At 43.7% G+C, this 23986-nt stretch overlaps 1 protein-coding gene across 1 annotated transcript in view; it reads left to right on the forward strand.

The window, feature by feature from the left end:
* ZSWIM7 (zinc finger SWIM-type containing 7) overlaps nt 1–23986 on the forward strand; it is a 32447-nt gene that overhangs the window by 2461 nt on the left and 6000 nt on the right. The window contains exons 2-4 of the mRNA XM_032216905.1: nt 5382–5477; nt 9729–9750; nt 19609–19711. Of these exons, the coding sequence (XP_032072796.1) occupies nt 5402–5477; nt 9729–9750; nt 19609–19711 (201 nt within the window). The 5' untranslated portion in view covers nt 5382–5401. The remainder of the gene's footprint in view (nt 1–5381; nt 5478–9728; nt 9751–19608; nt 19712–23986) is intronic.

Consider the following 23986-nt stretch of genomic DNA (forward strand, 5'->3'; position numbering starts at 1 on the left):
GGAAGTTCACTGCTTCCATTCTCTGTCCATCGGCTCGTCATAAGAGACCATCCAGACAGAAACCCATATATATGTTTTATTTGTGCTGATAAATAAATAAAGGGAGACTAGTATAGATCTATTTCAAGCTATTTAGCTCTCATCAGCTAGCCATACCCTTGCTGGGAATCGAACCTGTGCTCTATTGCCTCTCTCTATATATATACCGCCTAATCCCGGTCTCGTTGTACAATCCTGAGATCTCCTTGTGGTCTCTCATCCAACTCGACCCAGCTCGGCCTGATGCTGCCCATTGCGACTCCCAGGCCAACCTCAATCATCTGGCTTCCATTTCTTTCATCCCGATGCCAATTTCTGTCCTTTTCTCTTCGCTTGGAGCTCAAATCACCCGGCGTAGCGGAAATTCCGAATTGTCTTGGAAGAGATTTTCCTCTATTTTGCCAAGGGGCGTTTTGTGTGTGTTTCAAGAGCTTCTTGGTTTTTTTTTATTGTCTCTATTTTTGCTGCCCGGTAGAAGGAGAACCCGGAGGCAGGAGCCGTGCTACTGCCTGTGCATCGCAATTATTAATATCCCCGGAGGTCACATTCCCAGGATCTCCAGCCGGTGCCGTTGCCAAAATTCCAGCTCTCCACTTGCCAAAGCATGCAACGCATTTCAATCCTCCCGACCTCTTTTGAGGGGAGCTGATAGTAGGGACAGTAGCTATCCAGAGTATTTGATTCTCTTCGTTTCCTCCTCCTCCTCTTCTTCTTTTCTTTTCTTTTAAAAAGAGCAGGCTTGCAAAACGGCATTGAGTGTTTAAGGTGCTGTGCTTTATTCTTGATTTCCTTAATGGATTCCTCCACCCTTGGGAGGGAGGGAGGGAAAAGGAGAAGGAAGGAAGGAAGGAAGGAAGGAAGGAAAGCAGGAAGGAAGGAAGGAAGGAAGGAAAGCAGGAAAGGAAGGAAGGAGATTAGAAGGAAGGAAGGAAGGAAAGAAAGAAAGAAAGAAAGAAAGAAAGAAGCAATAGCAATAGTATTTAGACTTATATACTGCTTCCCAGTGCTTTCCTGCCCTCTCTAAGCAGTTTACAGAGTCAACCTCTTGCCCCCAATGATCCGGGTCCTCATTTTACCCACCTCGGAAGGACGGAAGGCTGAGTCAACCTTGAGGCTGGTGAGATTTGAGCTGCCAAATTGCAGTCAGCTGGCAGTCAGCAGAAGGAGCCTGCAGTACTGCACTTTAACCACTGTGCCCTTTCTTTCTGGAAATACAGAGAGAGAGAGAGAGAGAGAGAAAGAAAGAAAGAAAGAAGAAAGAGAGAGAAAGAAAGAAGGAAGGAAGGAAGGAGAACAAAGAGGAAAAAAAGGAAGGAAGGAAAGGGAGGGAGGATGGATGGATGGAAGGAAAGGAAGGAAGGAGAAAAATTGACCAGTCATTTGATTGAGATGGGCAACTGTAGGAGTTATAGCTATAGATGATACGTACGTAGATGATGACCAAGAACAGGAGTGATATCTGGACCTTTCCTAAAATTGTAGGAATTAGTTGGATGAGGAGGTACTACCAGGAGCTCAATCAATCTTACATTCCCTTTGTTTTCTTCAATTTTCCTTTACTCCTGTTCCTTTCCTTCCTCCCGGCCTTTTTTTCTTTTGTTTCTTGCTTCATTTCTTGTTTATTTTTCTTTCATTCTTCCCCGTCCCTCCTTCCCTCAACTTTCCATTAATTTCCTATTTCCTTCCTTCCTTCCTTCCTTCCTTCTCTCATTTACCTTCTTCCATTTCCTCCTTCCTTCATTTCTCATTTGTTACCTTCCCTACCCCACGCCCTCTTTTCTTTTTCTTTCTTCCCTCCCTCCTTCCTTATTCCCATCTCCTTCCTTGCTTGCTTGCTTCTCTTTCTCACTTGATTTTCTTCTTCCTTTCTTTCTTTCCTCCCTTTTCCTTCTTACCTTTATTTTTCATTTGTTTCCTTCCTCCCCTACCCCACACCCTCTTTTATTTATTTCTTTATTTCTTTCTTTCTTCCTCCCTCTCTAATCCCATCTCCTTCCTTCCTTCTTTTCCTCCATCCTTCCTTCACCTCATTTTCACTTACTCATTTTCCTTCTTTCCTTCCTTCCTTATTTTCTTTCCTTCCCTCCTTCCTTCCTTCCTTCCTTCCTCACACCCTCTTTTATTTCTTTATTTCTTTCTTCCTCCCTCTCTAATCCCATCTCCTTCCTTCCTTCTTTTCCTCCATCCTTCCTTCACCTCATTTTCACTTACTCATTTTCCTTCTTTCCTTCCTTCCTTATTTTTTTTCCTTCCTTCCTTCCTTCCTTCCTTCCTTCCTTCCTCACACCCTCTTTTATTTCTTTATTTCTTTCTTCCTCTCTCTCTAATCCCATCTCCTTCCTTCCTTCTTTTCCTCCATCCTTCCTTCACCTCATTTTCACTTACTCATTTTCCTTCTTTCCTTCCTTCCTTATTTTTTTTCCTTCCTTCCTTCCTTCCTTCCTTCCTCACACCCTCTTTTATTTCTTTATTTCTTTCTTCCTCCCTCTCTAATCCCATCTCCTTCCTTCCTTCTTTTCCTCCATCCTTCCTTCACCTCATTTTCACTTACTCATTTTCCTTCTTTCCTTCCTTCCTTATTTTCTTTCCTTCCTTCCTTCCTTCCTTCCTCACACCCTCTTTTGTTTCTTTATTTCTTTCTTCCTCCCCCTCTAATCCCATCTCCTTCCTTCCTTCTTTTCCTCCATCCTTCCTTCACCTCATTTTCACTTACTCATTTTCCTTCTTTCCTTCCTTCCTTATTTTCCTTCCTTCCTTCCTTCCTTATTTTCCTTCCTTCCTTCCTTCCAGAGGCATCCTAGAAAATAACAATTTAATGCCTGGCCCTAATACAATATGAGAAGATTAACCCCTTTTAACAGGGCTCACCCATATTCGCGTGGGTGCACACAAATACCTTTCCAGGTGTGTCTGCCTTTTGAAGGAATGGTAGGAACGCTTCACACTCTCTGGCAACCAGCCTAGCTTTAACACAAATCACACAACCTATAAAGTGTAGGCTTCTTTATGCCTCGTTTCATAAAAATGCGAGGTTTAATTGGGGCTTCCTGTCCCTACCGGAAAAGGGCAGGGAATTTTTTTTCCTTTTTAATCCTAGTTTCAGGGAATGAAGATTACCATAAATGCAGAGCCAGCTTCCTTTTCGCTAAATACGGTAATTTCAAAAAAATCAATTTTTACAACTCTATCATTAGGCAAGCCAGGTCTGTGGAACTACATCTGCCATGAATCATTTTCTTCAGGTTCTAAATTGCCTGCTTCTTATTAAGCTCTTAACAACCGCCTGGCATGTAAATATTTAGTAGGTGATTCACATCAGCTTTTGAAAATACTTAAGTCACCTTTTTGGAGAGCAAAAAGGGTGACAAAACCGACCAAAAAAAAAAAAGAGACAGGACATCATCTGGGTTTTAGGCTGTAATTCAAATCGGTTTCAGCGCCGATGATTTCATCTCCTTCTATTACGGAGAAAAACTTGAGAAGCTGGAATCTTTTGTCCTGTATTTCCCCTTTGCACACAACTAATGAGAAGGCAGAATTGATAAATAGGTCACCTCTAGTTCAAGAGGCTGAGGGATTTTTTTTTAATTCTTATTCTTATTAAAAGCATCTGGAGAATGTAAAAGAAGAATGACATTTACTGAACAAATGACTGTCGAATTTGGAGTCTTAAAGCGCTTAAGAGGGCGTTTGAAAACCCCTTTCGTGGAAAATAAACAAAACGAGAGCCAGTTTTGGACCAGTGGTTAAGGCAGCCGGGCTGGAAACCAGGAGATGTGAGTTCTAGTTCAGCCTCGGGCACACATGTTGACGGTGATATTGAGCCAATCACCAGGGGACACTGAATTCTAGTGCTGTCTTAGGCATGAAAGCCGACTGGGTGATTTATGACCAATCACCAGGAGACTGGGAGTTCTAGTCCTGTCTTAGGCGTAAAAGCCAGCTGGGTGACTTTAGGCCAATCACCAGGCGAGGGTGAGTTCTAGTCTTTCCTTAGGTATGAAAGCTGGCTGGATAACTTTGGACCAATCACTAGGAGATGGTGAGTTCTAGTCCCGTCTTAGGTATGAAAACCAACTGGGTGACTTTGGGCCAATTACCAGGAGATTGGGAATTCTAATCCTGTTTTAAGCATGAAAGCTGGCTGGGTGACCCTGGGCCAATTGCCAGGAGACTGGGAGTTGTAGTCCCACTTTAGGTATTAAAGCTGGTTGGGTGACTCTGGGCCAATCACCGGGAGACTGGGAGTTCTAATCCTGCCCATTCTAATCCTCTCTCAGCCTAACCCACCTCGCAGGATTGTCGTTGTGGGGGAAAATAAGAGGAGGGAGGAGTGTTAGACTCTTTGCCCTGAATTTTTTTAATAAAAATTATAAAGATTTGATATAAATTAAATAAGTAAATAACTAAACCATGAGATTCCTTAAGGATGAAGAGCGGGTGGATAAGAGATTCTAAGTCACTTTGTCTATCTGTCGGTCTCCCTCTCTCTTTCTCTCCCTCTCTGTCTCTGTCTCTCTTTCTCTCTCTTTCTCTCTCGCTCTTTCTCTGTCTCTCTCTTTCTCTCTCTTTCTCTCTCTCTCTCTTTCTTTCTCGCTCTTTCTCTGTCTCTCTCTTTCTCTCTCTTTCTCTCTCTCTCTCTCTTGCTATCTTTCTCTCGCTCTCCCTTTCTCTCTCGCTCTCTCTCTGTCTCTTTCGCTCTCTCTCTTTCTCTCTCTCTTTCTCTCTCGCTCTCTCTCTGTCTCTCTTTCTCTCGCTCTCTCTCTCTCCCTCTCTTTCGCTCTCTCTCGCTCTCTCTTGCTCTCTTTCTCTCTCGGTCTCTCTCTCTCTGTCTGTCTCTGTCTCTCTCTCTCCCTCTCTGTCTCTCTCTCTTTCTCTCTGTCTCTCTGTCTCTGTCTTTCTGTCTCTCTGTCTCTGTGTGTGTGTGTGTGTCTCTCTCTCTGTCTTCCTCTCTTTCTCTCTCGCTATCTCTCTCTGTCTCTCTCTCTCCCTCTCTGTCTCTCTCTCTGTCTCTCTCTCTCTCTCTGTCTCTCTCTCTCTCTCCCTGTCTCTGTCTTTCTGTCTCTCTGTGTGTGTGTGTGTGTGTGTGTGTGTGTCTTTCTCACTCTGTCTCTCTCTCTCTCTGTCTGTCTCTTTCTCTCTGTGTGTCTCTCTCTCTCTGTCTTCCTCTCTTTCTCTCTCGCTATGTCTCTCTGTCTCTCTCGCGCGCGCGCACGCTCTCTCTCCCCCTTTGTCTCTGTCTCTCTCTTTCTCCCTCTCTCTCCTGCTCACTCAATTAAAAGAAATATTTTTGATTTTTTTCCTTGCAACCCTCTAAGCCTTTTCCTTTTCCTCTCTGATAGGGGACAAAGGAGCCGTGAAGATGGACGCTTCCTTGCCGGTCATAGCAGAAGAATTGCTGCAAGAGATCCAGAAATCTTTCCACGAAACTTCCCAGAGTAAGTGGCCGACATCTCTCTACAGGTAGTCCTCGACTTACGACCACAATTGAGCCCCAAAATTTCCTTTGCTAAGCGGGACAGCTGCTGAGTAAGCTTTCCCTCCCTTTTACGAACTTTCTTTGGGCATCGTCGTTAAGTGAATCACTGCAGTTATTGAAGTTAACAACACGGTCGTTAAGTGGATCCGGCTCCCTTAGTGACTTGGCTTGTCAAAAGTGACCCCGGGACATTTATGACCGTCATAAATACGAACCAGTTGCCCAAGCATCTGAATTATGTCCGTATGACTGTGGAGATGCTCCAGCGGTCGTAAGCGTGAAAAACGGTCGTAAGTCACTTTCGTCTATGCTATTTGATCTTCGGTGGCCGCTGCAGGATTTGGCTTTGGCTAGTCCAAAGAAAAGAAGAATTAGGGGGAACACGATGGCAGCATTCCGGTATTTGAGGGGCTGCCCCAAAGAGGAGGGGGTCAAATTATTCTCCAAAGCACCTGAGGGTAGGACAAGAAACAATGGAGGGAAGCAACCTAGAATTAAGGAGGAATTTCCTAACAAGTGCAAACAATTAACCTGTGGAACTCCTTGCCACCAGAAGTTGTGGAGCTCCTTCACTGGATGTTTTTAAGAAGAGATTGGACAGCCGTTTGACTGAAATGGTTGAGGCTCTCCTGCTTGAGCAGAGGGTTGGACTAGACGTACCTCCCAATTGTTATTCTGTTTTCCTTCCTTCCTTCCTTCCTTCCTTCCTTCCTTCCTTCCTTCCTTCTCTTTCTTTCCTTGGAGGCTTTCAAGAAGAGACTGTACAGCCACCTATCTGAAATGGTATATAGGTTCTCCTGCTTGAGCAGGGGGCTGGACTAGAAGACCTCCAAGGTCCCTTCCAGCTCTGTTATTCCTCCCTCCCTCCCTCCTTCCTTCCTTCCTTCCTTCCTTCCTTCCTTCTCTTTCTTTCCTTGGAGGCTTTCAAGAAGAGACTGTACAGTCACCTATCTGAATTGGTATAGGGTCTCCTGCTTGAGCAGGGGGCTGGACTAGAAGACCTCCAAGGTCCCTTCCAGCTCTGTTATTCCTCCCTCCCTCCTTCCTTCCTTCCTTCCTTCCTTCCTTCCTTCCTTTCCCTGGAGGTTTTTAAGAAGAGACGGTACAGCCACCTATCTGAATTGGTATAGGGTCTCCTGCTTGAGCAGGGGGCTGGACTAGAAGACCTCCAAGGTCCCTTCCAGCTCTGTTATTCCTCCCTCCCTCCTTCCTTCCTTCCTTCCTTCCTTCCTTCCTTCCTTCCTTCCTTCCTTCCTTCCTTTCCCTGGAGGTTTTTAAGAAGAGACGGTACAGCCACCTATCTGAATTGGTATAGGGTCTCCTGCTTGAGCAGGGGGCTGGACTAAAAGACCTCCAAGGTCCCTTCCAGCTCTGTTATTCCTCCCTCCCTCCTTCCTTCCTTCCTTCCTTCCTTCCTTCCTTCCTTTCCCTGGAGGTTTTTAAGAAGAGACGGTACAGCCACCTATCTGAATTGGTATAGGGTCTCCTGCTTGAGCAGGGGGCTGGACTAAAAGACCTCCAAGGTCCCTTCCAGCTCATTCTATTCTATTCTATTCTATTTATGACTACCTGCACTGCACTCCCCCCTCCCCTCGTCCTTAAAAACTGGCAGCAAAATAGATCTCCAGGGCATCCATTCCTATCCCGGCTGGCGACCAGCAGAGAGTGCCAAAGTTCTGGAATCGTTCAGTGCACGGAGGTCACTTTGGCACAAGCGATTTCTCTCTCTCTCTCCCTCTTTCTCTCTCTCTCTCTCTTTCCCTCTCTCTCTCTCTCTCTCTCTCTCTCTCTCTTTCTCTCTCTCAGTGGCCACTTTCAACAGACCAGGAAAAAATTATTACGCTCTTTATCAAAGTGCATTCAATAAACCACAGAATAAATTCTCTGCTCCCACTTACCTGTACAAATTAGTCCTTGACCTGCAACCATTCGTTGGAAATTACGGCGCCGCCGGGAAAAAAAAGTGACGTAGGACCAGTCCTCGCACTTATGACCGTTCCGTCACATGATCGAAATTTGTGCATTGGCAACTGGCACGTATTGATATGATGCCGCAGGGTCCTAGCATAATGGGATGACCACATTTGCCGCCTTTTCAACCGACAATTACAATTAACGGGGGCAAGCCCGATTCGCATAAGGACCATGCGCTTTACTTAATGACTGCAGGGATTCGTTGAACAACCGGGGGGTGGGGGGGAAAGGTCTACATTGGGTATGGCTCATTTTACCACCTCGCTTAGTGAGAGGTTCCAGTCCAAATTGTGGTCATAAGTCAGAGGCTACGTGTTGTTACTAAGAGCCTGTTGAAGCAGAAAGTTTATTATGTATTTATTATTAAAATTATGTAACAAGCTAAAACCAAACTACAGGTAGTCCTCAAGTTACAACAGTTCCTTTAGTGATCAAACTTACAATGGCACAAGAGGGGAGGACTTCCACTCCCAGAATCCCCCAGCCAGCATCCTTTAAGAGGGGAGGACTTCCACTCCCAGAATCCCCCAGCCAGCCTGCTTTAAGAGGGGAGGACTTCCACTCCCAGAATCCCCCAGCCAGCATCCTTTAAGAGGGGAGGACTTCCACTCCCAGAATCCCCCAGCCAGCCTGCTTTAAGAGGGGAGGACTTCCACTCCCAGAATCCCCCAGCCAGCATGCTTTAAGAGGGGTGGGCTTCCACTCCCAGAATTCCCCAGCCAGAATGCTTTAAGAGGGATGGACTTCCTCTCCCAGAATCCCCCAGCCAGCATGCTTTAAGAGGGGTGGGCTTCCACTCCCAGAATCCCCCAGCCAGCATGCTTTAAGAGGGGTGGGCTTCCACTCCCAGAATCCCCCAGCCAGCATGCTTTAAGAGGGGAGGACTTCCACTCCCAGAATCCCCCAGCCAGCATGCTTTAAGAGGGGTGGGCTTCCACTCCCAGAATCCCCCAGCCAGCATGCTTTAAGAGGGGTGGGCTTCCACTCCCAGAATCCCCCAGCCAGCATGCTTTAAGAGGGGTGGGCTTCCACTCCCAGAATTCCCCAGCCAGAATGCTTTAAGAGGGGTGGACTTCCACTCCCAGAATCCCCCAGCCAGCCTGCTTTAAGATGGGTGGACTTCCATTCCCAGAATTCCCCAGCCAGAATGCTTTAAGGGGGGAGGACTTCCACTCCCAGAATTCCCCAGCCAGCAGGCTTTAAGAGGGGTGGACTTCCACTCCCAGAATCCCCCAGCCAGCATGCTTTAAGAGGGGAGGACTTCCACTCCCAGAATCCCCCAGCCAGCATGCTTTAAGAGGGGAGGACTTCCACTCCCAGAATCCCCCAGCCAGCAGGCTTTAAGAGGGAAGGACTTCCACTCCCAGAATCCCCCAGCCATCATGCTTTAAGAGGGGAGGACTTCCACTCCCAGAATCCCCCAGCCAGCCTGCTTTAAGAGGTGAGGGCTTCCACTCCCAGAATCCCCCAGCCAGCATGCTTTAAGAGGGGAGGGCCTCCACTCCCAGAATCCCCCAGCCAGCAATGCTTTAAGAGGGGTGGATTTTAACTCCCAGAATTCCTCAGCGCACAGTCTTCAACAATCTAGCTGGGGCATTCTGGGAGCTGAAGTCCACCCGACTGGTTGTTGAGAACCATTGCCTTAGAGGCTTCTCCCCCTTAAAACTCCATCCATTCTGAAAGTTGTTCCTTTTCACTGACAGTTTTGGTGAGTGGCATGTCTCCCAGTCCCCATTTAGAGGCTTTTTTGGGGTGGGAACCCCCCACCCCAAAAATCCAGCCAGGTAATCTCAGGGCATTGGAAGAGGATGTCCCTTGTTCCTCCTCTCCTTTAGAGCATCCGGCTGGGTTATTCTTATTTTTCCTTCCCCTTTTTTTAGTCTTCATCACCACTCCACCGTCGTTCGGTAGCCAAGCGACTTGGCCAAATCCCCCCAGGACTCTCAAATAGCTTTCAGGAACAAAGTGTAGCTTTATCCCTCTGTGAGAAAATGGGTTCCCTTCCACTGACGCTTCCCTCATTTCGCCCGTGCCGTTTGCAAATGGCTTGCCAACTCTTGAGATATTCTAGGGGCCATTCGAGTCTCTCCCGTAAACAATATGTTGGGCCGACACCTTTCTTAGCCGTTAATGTTGATTCTCTCTCTCTCTCTCCCTTCCTCCCTCCCTCCCTCTCTCTCTCTCTCTCTCTCTCTCTCTCTCTCTCTCTCTCTTTTTATTTTTATTTTTATTGCAGTTTCGGATGATCTTCTACTGGCGTGAGTACTTTTGGCTGTTTTTGTTTTTAATTCAATTATTCTGGAATGAGGAGCTGCATCTAAAGCAGGATTTCTCAAGCTGAGCAACCCCAGCTGGGGGATTCTGGGAGTGGAAGCCCACCCCTCTTAAATTAAGATGGCTGGGGGATTCTGGGAGTGGAAGTCCACCCCTCTTAAAGCCTGCTAGATGGGGAATTCTGGGATTTGAAGTCCACCCCTCTTAAAGTAAGATGGCTGGGGGATTCTGGGAGTTGAAGTCCACCCGTCTTAAATTAAGATGGCTGGGGGATTCTGGGAATGGAAGTCCTCCCCTCTTAAAGCATGCTGGATGGGGAATTCTGGGATTTGAAGTCCACCCCTCTTAAAGGAAGCTGGCTGGGGGATTCTGGGAGTGGAAGCCCACCCCTCTTAAAGTAAGATGGCTGGGGGATTCTGGGAGTTGAAGTCCACCCCTCTTAAAGTAAGATGGCTGGGGGATTCTGGGAGTTGAAGTCCACCCCTCTTAAAGTAAGATGGCTGGGGGATTCTGGGAGCAGAAGCCCTCCCCTCTTAAAGCATGCTGGATGGGGAATTCTGGGATTTGAAGTCCACCCCTCTTAAAGGAAGCTGGCTGGGGGATTCTGGGAGTGGAAGCCCACCCCTCTTAAAGCATGCTGGCTGGGGGATTCTGGGAGTGGAAGTCCTCCCCTCTTAAAGCATGCTGGATGGCGGATTCTGGGAGTGGAAGTCCTCCCCTCTTAAAGGAAGCTGACTGGGGGATTCTGGGAGTTGAAGTCCACCTGTCTTAAAGTAAGATGGCTGGGGGATTCTGGGATTTGAAGTCCACCCCTCTTAAAGCATGCTCGATGGGGAATTCTGGGATTTGAAGTCCACCCATCTTATGGAATGCTAGATGGGGGATTCTGGGAGTGCGATTCCCTGAACAACTGTGGCAAAAACAGGGCAAAACTCCCCTAAGAAGCGTCTCACAAATGTAAATAAAAGAGCAGTGAAAGGGGAGGGGAAGGGGGAGGGAGAAATGAGGAAAAGTAGGGAAAAGAAAAGAGAAAAGGAACATTGACTTCCGACTCTCTCTATTGCAGTAGAATAGGGAATTAACAGCAAATCACAGCTTTTGCTTTTTCCGTAATAATAAGAACGAGTCATTTCTATAAAGATCTATCAATGTAATCTGTAAAACCCAAAGGCAAAGTTTCATTCTTTTCCACCTCAAGTTCAGAAATGGTTTCCATGTGGAAACTAAAGTACTTTTCTTTAATCAGAATAGTCAGTTTTGCCATTTCAGAGAGCTAATTCGACTTCTGCATCCGTTCTTCCGTGGTAGGTATCTTTCCATTTTTTGCACATACAGTTGTTTTCCTGCTGTCGACCTGTATAGTAGCAAAGTCCCAGTTTTTTTTTCTCTAGTTCTTTTCCATTAATCCCAAAAGGAAAAAAATTCCGATTTCGTTTCTATCTCCATTTTCAGGAATTTTCTGTATTAGAGTTGCGAATCGTAGTCCAATTTTATTTTATTTTTTTTGCTTTATCACATGTCCGCCAGAGATGATAAAAGTTCCTTCGTTGTCCTTACGCTTCCAGCATTCATTTGACACACCTTTATCCATCTTAAAAGAGCTTATCTGGTGTTAAATACCAGCGATGCATCCTAAAAATTCTCTTTTCAATCATAGTTTAGTGTCAATTTTAAATCCTTCGTCCACATATTTTTCCATTGTTCAAGCATCACATTATATTCCTTGCCCACTGAATCATACTTTTATTTACTTTTGTAGTTTGCATTTTATAATACTTTACAACCTAATGCAAATGTTTTTTTTTTAAGAAATAAAGAAAACAAACAAATACCTCACTTAACCACAGAAATTTTGGGGCTCAATTGTATGTCATAAACCAAGAACTACCTGTATAGGGTTTCCTGCTTGAGCAGATGTTGGACTAGAAGATCTCCAAGGTCCCTTCTTATGCTGCTTCCGAGCAAAGGAAATGGTTGAATTGAATTGAATTGAATTTATTTCATTTATATGCCGCCCTTTTCCCCGAAGGGGACTCAGGGCGGCTCACAATCCAAGTCAAGGGAAGGGGTACAAATAAAGAATAAAAAAGACGAACAAAACAATACACAATTTAAAAAGCACACAACAACCATACCATTCGAGGGAGGGGGCATTCGAGGGTGGTCCCACCCCACTCAGTGCAGAGAAAGCTCCAAATTCAGATTGCTTCATTTATATATATGTGTGTGTGTGTGTGTTTGTGTGTGTTGTGATTTTAAACTGTCTTTTTCTTATTTTCTTTTTCTTTTTTTCTTTCTTCTTTTGTAAGCCGCCCGGAGTCCTTCGGGATTGGGCAGCATATAAATTTTAATAATAAATAAATAAATAAATAAACACATCTCTCTCACACACACAAATATATATATAAAATTTATACAATACAATAGCAGAGTTGGAAGGGACCTTGGAGGTCTTCTAGTCCAACCCCCTGCCTAGGCAGGAAACCCTATACCGTTTCAGAAAAATGGCTATCCAACATCTTCTTAAAGACTTCCAGTGTTGGAGCATCAACAACTTCTGGAGGCAACTTCTGTACCACTGATTCATTGTTCTCTCTGTCAGGAAATTCCTCCTCAGTTCTAAGTTTCTTCTCTCCTTGATTAGTTTCCACCCATTGCTTCATGTTCTACCCTCAGGTGCCTTGGAGAATAGCTTGACTCCCAAATCTTCTTTGTGGCAACCTCTGAGATATTGGAAGACTGCTATCATGTCTCCCCTGGTCCTTCTTTTCATTAAACTAGACATCCCCAGTTCCTGCAACCGTTCTTCATATGTTTTAGTCTCCAGTCCCCTAATCCTCTTTCTTGCTCTTCTCTGCACTCTTTCTAGAGTCTCCGCATCTTTTCTACATCGTGGCGACCAAACCTGGATGCCGTATTCCAAGTGTGGCCTTAACCAAGGCCTTATAAAGTGGCATTAACTCTTCACGTGATCTTGATTCTCTCCCTCTGTTGATGCAGCCTAGAACTGTGTTGGCTTTTTTGGCAGCTGCTGCACACGGCTGGCTCCTATTTAAATGCTTGTCCACTAGGACTCCAAGATCCCTTTCACAGTTACTACTGTTGAGCAAGGTACCACCTATACTGTACCTGTGCATTTCGGGTTTTTTGCCTAAATGTAGAACCTGACTCATTTCACATTTTGCAACGTCTGTTTTGATGCTCTTTGATTGTGGCTTCCGCAGAAGAGCCTGTGCCGGCATGTGAAAGTACGCAAAAGAGGACATGCAGCGGAGTGCCCTCAGCTCTCCTTCATGCTGCAAGATTTTTCATTCGTGTACATAAATCCCTGCCTGGCTTTTCCGGTGTCGCGTGCGGCTGTTGCAATGGCAGAAACGGCTTTTGCCCTTGGCGGTTCGTTTTGCGAGCGTTAGCTACACAGACCCACAATGCAGGGAAGTGGTACACGTGGGGTTTTTTTAAGGTGCACAGCAGAGAATGTGGCTTTCTGGAGTGGTCAGTTTTTCTCCCGTTTCCTTCCTGGTAGCTCCTCTTCTTGCAGAACTTTTTAACTATATACGAAAGAGGTGAGGCGGTTTGAAAAATGTGAGCCCCAGAAAATCAAGATGGCCGCCACACCGTTGCGCTTTGAGTGAATCAAGTTTATATATAAAAGGAGGTTTGTCTCTGTCCTCAGGGACACCTGAGTGGTGCGAATGGGGGTGGAGAGCGGCACGACACACTCCTTTCAGCAGTTCCACACCCATTTGCACCACTCAGGTGACCCTGAGGACACAGAGAAACCTCCAAGTGGCCTCAACGACCCTCTAAAAGGATGCAAATGACCAGCTGTCTGCAAGGAGGAGAAATCCTTCCATTCCCCACCATCCAGTCAGAGTGGAAGGAGCTTCTGGGAGGAGAAGAGAAACGTCTTCAAAGGAAAAAAAACCCAAGAAAGTCCAGTTGCCTCCTGAAAAATCACCTTTGGGGCAACTGTTACCTGGATGATGGAGAATCTTGCCTCACAGTCAAGAGGCTGTGAGTTCGATCCTAGGTAGAGGCAGATGTTTCTCTCTCTGGGCACAATGAGAATGTATCTGCTGAACAAAACTCCACACTGGCGACAGGGAAGGGCATCTGGCCATTAAAACGCTCTGCTAGCTCCATTCAGTAGCCCAGACTCCACCCTGTAAGGGATTATGGGGTCATTAAATGATGATAGGTAGGTAGATAGCTAGATAGCTAGATAGCTAGATAGCTAGTTAGTTAGTTAGTTAGTTAGTTAGATAGATAGATAGATAGATAGATAGATAGATAGATAGATAGATAGATAGATAGATAGATAAGACAGACAGACACACAGACAGACACAGACACATACATACATATAGATGTATAGATATATATATAGATATATCTTTTTAACTTTTAGATAGATAATCTTATAGATAGATAATCTTTAGATAGATAGATAGATAGATAGATAGATAGATAGATAGATACATACATACATACATACATACATACATACATATAGATGTATGTATAGCTATATATGTAGATATATCTTTTTAACTTTTAGATAGATAATCTTAGATAAATAGATACATACATACATACATACATACATACATATAGATGTATGTATAGCTATATATAGATATATCTTTTTAACTTTTAAATAGATAATCTTATAGATAGATAGATAGATAGATAGATAGATAGATAGATAGATAGATAGATAGATAGACAGACAGACAGACAGATAGATACATAGATACATACATACATACATATAGATATAGATATATAGATATATCTTTTTAACTTTTAGATAGATAATCTGATAGATACATACATACATACATACATACATGCATGCATACATACATACATGTATAGCTATATAGATATATCTTTTTAACTTTTAGATAGATAATCTGATAGATACATACATACATACATACATATATATAGATATATAGATATATCTTTTTAATTTTTAGATAATCTGATAGATAGATACATACATACATACATACATACATACATACATACATGTATAGATATATAAATATATAGATACATAGATATCTTTTTAACACAATAAAATTTAATTGGAAAGAAAATCTTTTAAAAAGATCAAAGTAGAAAGGCTAAATCTGCATTTTAATTTTAAGACATGCAGACTTCAACTCCCAGAATCCCCTTCAGGCTGGCTAAGGGAATTCTGGGAGTTGAAGTCCGCACATCTTAAAAATTGCCGCTTTTGAGAAACTCTGGGCCGGATTAAGTTTGGTGAATGAGATTTGGGGTTTTCCTGAGAAACGGGCACCTCCCAAGCAAGAGAGAGGCCTTGTGTAAAGACTACCACCCCCGCCGGTCCCCCCTCTTGCCTATCCCACCTTCCCAAAAGAAGGCCAGTAAATCCTGGTTTTGCTTTGGGAAGTTTGCATAATGAGGCATCCCCATCAGTTTCTCATCCGTTTATTCCACAAAGAAGATTATCGACTAATTTCTCTCGGCTCTGGAGACCCGGTCCATCTGGCGGGCATCACGCAGACCCGTGGTCCAGATTAAGGTCAGCGGTCCAGTCCTACATGGCAAATCCTCTCCTGGCAGCCGAGATGGTATTGGAGCTATTCCCCTTCCATTAATAGAAAGTCCGATCCTGGTTTTCCATCGGGCCAGTTGCCTAACAGGGAATTCTGGGAGTTGAAGTTTGCAAAATTAAAAACACCCATCAAGACTTTATTCCACTTACTTTTCCACTTTTGATCTGAATTAAAACAAAAACAGGCATTTCACAGGAGCATAAGTCATTCGTTTTAAAAAAACTATCCCTTTTTAAAAAAAAATTGTAAACAAATTTGATCGATATGTCGATAGGGGAAGTCCTCGACTTACAACGGTCCATTTAGCGACCATTCAAAATTACGACGGCACTCGGAAAAGGGACTGATGGTTGTTTTGCCATGCCGTTGCAGCATCCCCATGGTCACGTGATCAAAATTCAGATACTTGGCAACTGATTCATATTTACGACAGTCGCAATGTCCCGGGGTCACGTGATCCTCTTTTTGCGACCTTCTGACAAGCAAAGTCCATGGGGAAGCCAGGTTCACTTCACACCTGCGTTACTAACTTTACAACCGCGGTGATTCACTTAACAAACTCTGGCAAGAAAGGTCTTAAAATGGGGCAAAAACTCACTTAACAACTGTCTCGCTAGCAGCAGAAATGTTGGCCTCAACTGTGGTCATAAATCGAGGACTAACTGTAATGGGAAGCCATACTGCGAAGGAATGGCATCTCAAGCAAGTTGTGACAGGCCTTTTTCCTCACAGTTGCAAAGCAGGGAATTTTGCTGAATTTCTCAATTCTCATGAATTCCTCTACACTCTCAATTCTGCTGAATTCTTCAAGCAGAGAATTCTGAATTCTCAGTTCAGCTGAATTCCGATTTTCCTAGATTCTCAATTCTTCTGAACTTTTCAAGCAGGCAATTCTGAATTCTCAATTCCGTTGAATCCTGCTGACCTCTCCTAAAACCTCAATTTTATTAAACTTTTCAACCAGGGGATCTTCCCTCGCTAGCCAAAAAAAAACTCTCTAACCTTGCTTGAGTAGAAAAAACGGAAGCTATAAAGAAAATCAAATAAACTTCTACTTTTTTCTCATCGGTTTCCGGGCCAAAGTTGTTACTCATTGCTAGCTTCCAGAAATATGACTGAATTTCAAGCCCACTCTGCTTCCGGTTCCTTCCTCTACACCATTGCAAGTTATTTCATTCAGTTCCATCTTTGAATTTGAATTTAATAAAATTTATATGCCGCCCAATCCGTAGGACTCCGGGCGGCTTACAAATACAAGAATAAAATAAAAACTAAATATAGGAAAAAGAAAAGATAGATTTAAAAGCAACACACCATACACTCATACATCTTGCTTGCCCCATTATATTCCAGGCCTCCCATCAATGAAATGCAACATGGTCCTTGCACAGTCCCAATGCGAAAGTCCTTCCCATATTTTTGGGAAGGACTCCGCAGCAGAACAATTAAGCTCCTGGAGAAGAAATTCCTGGAATAACAACCCGCAAGTGACTAAAATAAATTACTTAGACTTAGACTAACTTTATTGTCATCTTGAATGTACACTAATCAATACAGTACAATACAATAGCAGAGTTGGAAGGGGCCTTGGAGGTCTTCTAGTCCAACCCCCTGCCTAGGCAGGAAATCCTATGCCGTTTCAGACCAATGGCTATCCAACATCTTCTTAAAGACTTCCAGTGTTGGAGCATTCACAACTTCTGGAGGCAACTTCTGTTCCACTGATTCATTGTTCTCACTGTCAGGAAATTTCTCCTCAGTTCTAAGTTGCTTCTCTCCTTGATTAGTTTCCACCCATTGCTTCTTGTTCTGCCCTCAGGGGCCTTGGAGAATAGCTTGACTCCCTCTTCTTTGTGGCAACCCCTGAGATATTGGAAGACTCCTATCATGTCTACCCGGGTCCTTCTTTTAATTAAACTAGACATACCCAGTTCTTGCAACTGTCTTCATATGTTTTAGTCTCCAGTCTCTTTGTTGCTCTTCTCTGCACTCTTTCCAGAGTCTCCATATCTTTCTACATCATAGCAATCGGTGTACATTACAATGATATGTCGTTGCATACCGCTCTCAAAGGGTGAAAGTAGAATAGAACAGAACAGAATATGGGAATAGAATAGAAAATGGGAATAGAATGGAAAATTAGAATAGAATAGAAAATTAGAATAGGATAGAAAAGTAGAATAGAGAATAGAATAGAATTTGAAAATAGAGTAGAATAGAATATAGAATAGAAAATGGAATGGAATAGAATAGAGTAGAATATAGAATATACAATATAGAATAGAAAATGGAATGGAGTAGAGTAGAATAGAATATAGAATATAGAATAGAAAATGGAATGGAATAGAATAGAATATACAATATACAATATACTGTAGAATAGAAAATGGAATGGAATAGAATAGAGTAAAAATAGAATATACAATATACAATATAGAATAGAAATGGAATAGAATAGTGTAGAATATACAATATACATTATAGAATAGAAAATGGAATAGAATAGAGTAGAATATAGAATATAGAATAGAAAATGGAATGGAGTAGAGTAGAATATAGAATAGAAAATGGAATGGAATAGAATAGCAATAGAGTAGAATATAGAATATACAATATACTGTAGAATAGAAAATGGAATGGAGTAGAGTAGAATAGAATATAGAATATAGAATAGAAAATGGAATGCAATAGAGTAGAATATAGAATATACAATATACGGTAGAATAGAAAATGGAATGGAATAGAATAGAGTAGAAAATATAATATATAATATACAATATAGAATAGAAAATGGAATAGAATAGAATAGAGTAGAATATACAATATACATTCTAGAATAGAAAATGGAATGGAATAGAATAGAATAGAGTAGAATATAGAATATAGAATATAAAATGGAATGGAGTGGAGTAGAATATAGAATATAGAATAGAAAATGGAATGGAATAGAATAGAATAGCAATAGAGTAGAATATAGAATATACAATATACTGTAGAATAGAAAATGGAATGGAATAGAGTAGAATAGAATATAGAATAGAAAATGGAATGGAATAAAATAGAATTGAATAGAATATAGAATGGAACTGTATTTTCACTTTATACACTAATCAGCATTTCATTAAAATGAAATTTCATTGCCTACAGCTCTCAAAGGGTTACCACTTCCAATATGCACTATGTAAACATGACACAATAAATAAATAAATACAAAACTATTACCACAACGGAGCCCCACACTTCTGTCGCTAAGTGAGACAGTTATTAAGTGTGAAATGGTAGAAAAGTTACTCAGCGTAATTATAATCTTCCTTGCCATTGCAGCTGTTCAGTTAAGCTGGTTGTTAAGTGAATCCGCCTTCCCCATTGGCTCCCCAAAAGGTCGCAAAAGGGGGTCACGTGACCCTGGGACACTGCGACCGCCATATCTATGAATCAGTCGCCAGGCGTGCCAAGTTTTGATCCCATGACCACGGGGATGGTGCAACGGTCGTAGGTGTGAAAAACGGTTGTAAGTCACCTTTTACGAACTGTCGTAAGTCGAGGACTGCCTGTATTTTCCATTTGTAGAGATTTAAAGTTCTGTTGTCTTGGACAACCTTTTTATTTTATTCTTGTTTATTAAATTTCCTGGCTGCCCAGCTCATGCCTGGATCACTCTAGGCAGCTTACAATATTAAAAGATAAAATAATACAATTAAAATACTACAAAGATACAATACGGTGTATCCTGGCACCCAAATGTAGGTTTTAAAAAATCCCCTTTGTCCCTGAAACCATTTATTGCTGGTCCTTGACTTAAAGCTATTTGTTTAGTGACTGCTCGAAGTGACAACGGCCCCGGAAGAAATAACTTACGACTGTTTTTCACACTTACAGCAGCTGCACCAGCCCCAGGGTCATGTGATCAAAATTCAGCTGCTTGGCATCTGATCCATACTTACGGCAATCACAGTGTTCCCGGGGTCACGCGATCCCCTTTTGCGACCGAGCCAAGTCCACTAGGAGGCCAGATTCACTTAACAACGGTGGCAAGGAAAGTGATAAAAATGGGGCGTAACTCACTTAACAACTGTCTGGCTTAGCAATGAAATTGTGATCTCCCTTTGGTCGTAAGTTGGGGACTAAGGGCCGATCATCTTCTTTTTAAATGCTGAACATGCATTTTGAGTGCGCCGGGTTTGAAAGGTATGTTCAGAAGAAGAGGTGGGCGACATTAACGTTTTGATTTCTCTCCCGTCTTCCTAGGCTGAGGTTCGTCTTCGGGACGTCTGTCGTCCCTGCTCTGGATTTGGTGGATCGCCAGTCAGTCACACGGTTCGTGTCTCCAAGCGGGAGGACGGTATATCAGGTACGGCTCCTTCCTCTACCTGCCAGCCTCTCTACCTGCCGACATACCTGTGCAGGTCCTTTGAGCTCAATAAGAGAAGAGCAGAAAGTCAGAATAGAATAGGATAGAACAGAATATTAGAATATTAGAATATTATTAGAATATTAGAATATTTTTAGAATATTAGAATATTAATAGAATTTAAAATAATAGAATTTGAAAATAGAATAGAATAGAAAATAAAACAGAATAGAAAATAGAATAGAATTTGAAAATAATAGTATTCCATTATTTTAATAATAGAATAGAATAGGAAATAATAGAATAGAATTGAAAATAATAGAAAATAGAATGGAATAGAAAATAAAATAGAATAGAATAGAAATAAAAGAGAACAGAAAATAGAATAGAATAGAATAGAACATGAAACAGAATAGAATAGAATAGAATTTGAAAATAATAGAAGAGAAAATAGAATAGAATAGAAAATAAAAGAGAAGAGAAAATAGAATAGAATAGAATAGAATAGTATAGAATAGAACATGAACCAGAATAGAATTTGAAAATAATAGAATAGAATAGAAAATAAAAGAAAACAGAAAATAGAATAGAATAGAATATGGAAAGAATTTGAAAATAATAGAATAGAATAGAATAGAATAGAATTTGAAAATAATAGAATAGAATAGAAAAGAGAACAGAAAATAGAATAGAATAAAATTTGAAAATAATAGAATAGAATAGAAAAGAGAACAGAAAATAGAATAGAATAAAATTTGAAAATAATAGAATAGAATAGAAAAGAGAACAGAAATAGAATAGAATAGAATAGAATAGAAGGGACTTTGGGGGTCTTCTAGTCCAAACCCCCAATGACAGACAATGCAACCGTCATAAGTACACGCCAGTTGCCAAGCCTCTGAATTTTAATCATGTGACCACGGGGATACTGCAACGGTCATAACTGAAAAACTGTCAAGTCATTTTTATGTAACCTCGAATCGTCCTTAAACAAAGGGTCGTAAGTCGAGGACTCTTCAGCCAGCATCTGAAACCTAACATCGTTGGTTCAGCTGAAGACACCAAAGAGGGAGGACCCCAAACCAATTCCCCAGCTTTAGCTCTTCCTCTTTTGAACTCGGGATCTCTCCCTGTTCCCTCCCGATATCCCCCCCATCCCCATCTATACCTGGCTACGCTGCTTCCGTCTGTTTATCTCCGTTATTCTATTTGGGATTTCAGGGTGATTTTCATCTTAATTACCCCTTGTTCTTATGGCTGCAGGGCGGGGAGTAAGCGGATTAAGTCTGCCAGGCTGAAAATGGAGGAGGGGGGGAGATATGGATTAATTTCACGGCAGACGAAAAACCCAAGGATCGGTCTGTCCATGCACCCAGTAAACTGGAATTCCCTCCCTATCTGTGCTGGAGAACGCTGGATTATAAGGGGCTGGGAATCGCTGGGCCAGTTTTCCTGCACTCCTGTTCGGATTCTCCTGCCTTTTCAGACTAATGTTTTCAACCTTAGGGACTTTAAGAGGGGAGGACTTCCACTCCCAGAATTCCCCAGCTAGCATGAGTTGAAGTCCACCTGTCTTGCTGGCTGGGGGATTCTGGGAGTGGAAGCCCCCCCCCCTTAAAGCCTGATAGATGGGGGATTCTGGGAGTGGAAGTCCATCCCTCTTAAGCATGTTGGATGGGGGATTCTGGGAGTGGAAGCCCACCCCTCTTAAAGCAGGCTGGCTGGGGGATTCTGGGAGTGGAAGCCCATCACTCTTAAAGCAGGCTGGTTGGGGGATTCTGGGAGTGGAAGTCCTCCCCTCTTAAACATGATGGCTGGGGGATTCTGGGAGTGGAAGTCCTCCTCTCTTAAAGCATGATGGCTGGGGGATTCTGGGAGTGGAAGTCCTCCCCTCTTAAAGCAGGCTGGCTGGGGGATTCTGGGAGTGGAAGTCCTGCCCTCTTAAAGCATGATGGCTGGGGGATTCTGGGAGTGGAAGTCCATCCCTCTTAAAGCCTGATGGATGGGGGATTCTGGGAGTGGAAGTCCACCCCTCTTAAAGCCTGATGGATGGGGGATTCTGGGAGTGGAAGTCCACCCATCTTAAGCATGATGGCTGGGGGATTCTGGGAGTGGAAGTCCTCCCCTCTTAAAGCAGTCTGGCTGGGGGATTCTGGGAGTGGAAGTCCTGCCCTCTTAAAGCATGATGGCTGGGGGATTCTGGGAGTGGAAGTCCATCCCTCTTAAGCCTGATGGATGGGGGGATTCTGGGAGTGGATAGTCCACCCCTCTTAAAGCCTGATGGATGGGGGATTCTGGGAGTGGAAGTCCACCCATCTTAAAGCATGATGGCTGGGGGATTCTGGGAGTGGAAGTCCTGCCCTCTTAAAGCATGATGGCTGGGGAATTCTGGGAGTGGAAGTCCTGCCCTCTTAAAGCATTTTGGCTGGGGGATTCTGGGAGTGGAAGTCCTCCCCTCTTAAAGCCTGATGGATGGGGGATTCTGGGAGTGGAAGTCCTCCCCTCTTAAAGCATGATGGCTGGGGGATTCTGGGAGAGGAAGTCCACCCCTCTTAAAGCATGCTGGCTGGGGGATTCTGGGAGTGGAAGCCCACTCCTCTTAAGCCTTTAGGCTGTGCAATTCTCAGACCTGAAGTCCACCCGTCATAAATTCCCGAAGGTTGAGAAACACCAGAGATAAAGGGATGGATTTACACAATCCCAGCAAATGTGAGCCTTTCTTCCCAGATAATTCCAGCTTCCAAATATCTGACGACATCGTCTGCTTTGTGTGTGTTATCTCTGTTATTGGAAATTCCTTTCTAAAAACGAAGCCTCCGTGGTTGCAGAGATAGGACTCCGTTTTCCATGCGCCCCTTTTGAACATCTTGATTCCTCTTCCCCCGCCCCTCCTCCTTCGCACCACTGGGTCACTGCCATTAGCCGGTTTCTGTTTGTCTGTCTGTTGAGTCATTCGTATCCACAACTTTATTTTTCTGTACAGATAATTCAAGGCCAGGAAGAGATCCAACACACCTTCCTCCTACTATTTGCTCACAACAACCCTGTAAAGTGGGTTAATCTGAGAGAGAAGGACTGGGCCAAAATTACCCATCCAGCTTGCCTGCCTAAAGAGGGGCTAGAAGTCACAGTCTCCTAGCGATTGGTCCAAAGTCACCCAGCCGGCATTCATGGCTAAGGTGGCACTAGAATTCCCTGTTGCCCGGTAATTGGTTCCAAAGTCACTGAAGTCACCCAGCGGGCGTGAAGTGGGAATAGCATTCCTTGTCGCCTGGTGATTGGTCGAAACGCTCCCACCTGGCTTTCCTAGTTAAGGTGGGACTAGAACTCCTTGTTGCCTTGTGATCTGCCCAAAGTCACCCAGCTGGCTTTCATGGCTAAGGTGGGACTAGAACTCCCTGTCGCCTGGTGATTGGCCCAAACTCACCTACCTGGCTTCATGGCTAAGGTGGGACTAGAACTCCCTGTCGCCTGGTGACTGGCCCAAACTCACCTACCTGGCTTTCATGGCTAAGGTGGGACTAGAACTCCCTGTCGCCTGGTGATTGCCCAAACTCACCTACCTGGCTTTCATGGCTAAGGTGGGACTAGAACTCCCTGTCGCCTGGTGACTGGCCCAAACTCACCTACTTGGCTTTCATGGCTAAGGTGGGACTAGAACTCCCTGTCGCCTGGTGACTGGCCCAAACTCACCTACCTGGCTTTCATGGCTAAGGTGGAACTAGAGCTCCCTGTCGCCTGGTGATTGGCCCAAACTCACCTACCTGGCTTTCATGGCTAAGGTGGGACTAGAACTCCCTGTCGCCTGGTGATTGGCTCAAAGTCACCCAGCCAGCTTCATGCCTAAGGCCGAACTAGAACTCATGTCTCCTGGTTTCGAGCCTGGAGTCCTAATGTTGTTTCCACCCATTACCGCCTGAAGTCGTGTGTGTGAAAATTCCTCCGGTGCGCTCATGCGCTTTGCGGTTGACGGGGCTGTGAATCGGTTCCCGCCCGCACCCTTGTTAATTTTTCTCCACCGTGAAAATCCTTTCCTCTCTCCAGGCCTCCTGTAAATATGCTCCCGTCCTCCCCTCCATCCTCTTCCTTTCCCAGCGTCTAGTCGCATTAACGTGAATCATCAGCCTTTCAAATCCTCGAAAAAGGGACTGATTTCCAATTGCATTTCCCCCTAAATACAATATATTTCTTCCAAGATGGCCTCCGTTAACAGAGCCCTGATTGGATCATTCCATTTAATTTGATTTAAGGGCTGAATGTCGGTTTGTCCGCAAC

The sequence above is a fragment of the Thamnophis elegans genome, chromosome 4 (genome assembly GCF_009769535.1).
Source record: "Thamnophis elegans isolate rThaEle1 chromosome 4, rThaEle1.pri, whole genome shotgun sequence".
NCBI lineage: Eukaryota > Metazoa > Chordata > Lepidosauria > Squamata > Colubridae > Thamnophis > Thamnophis elegans.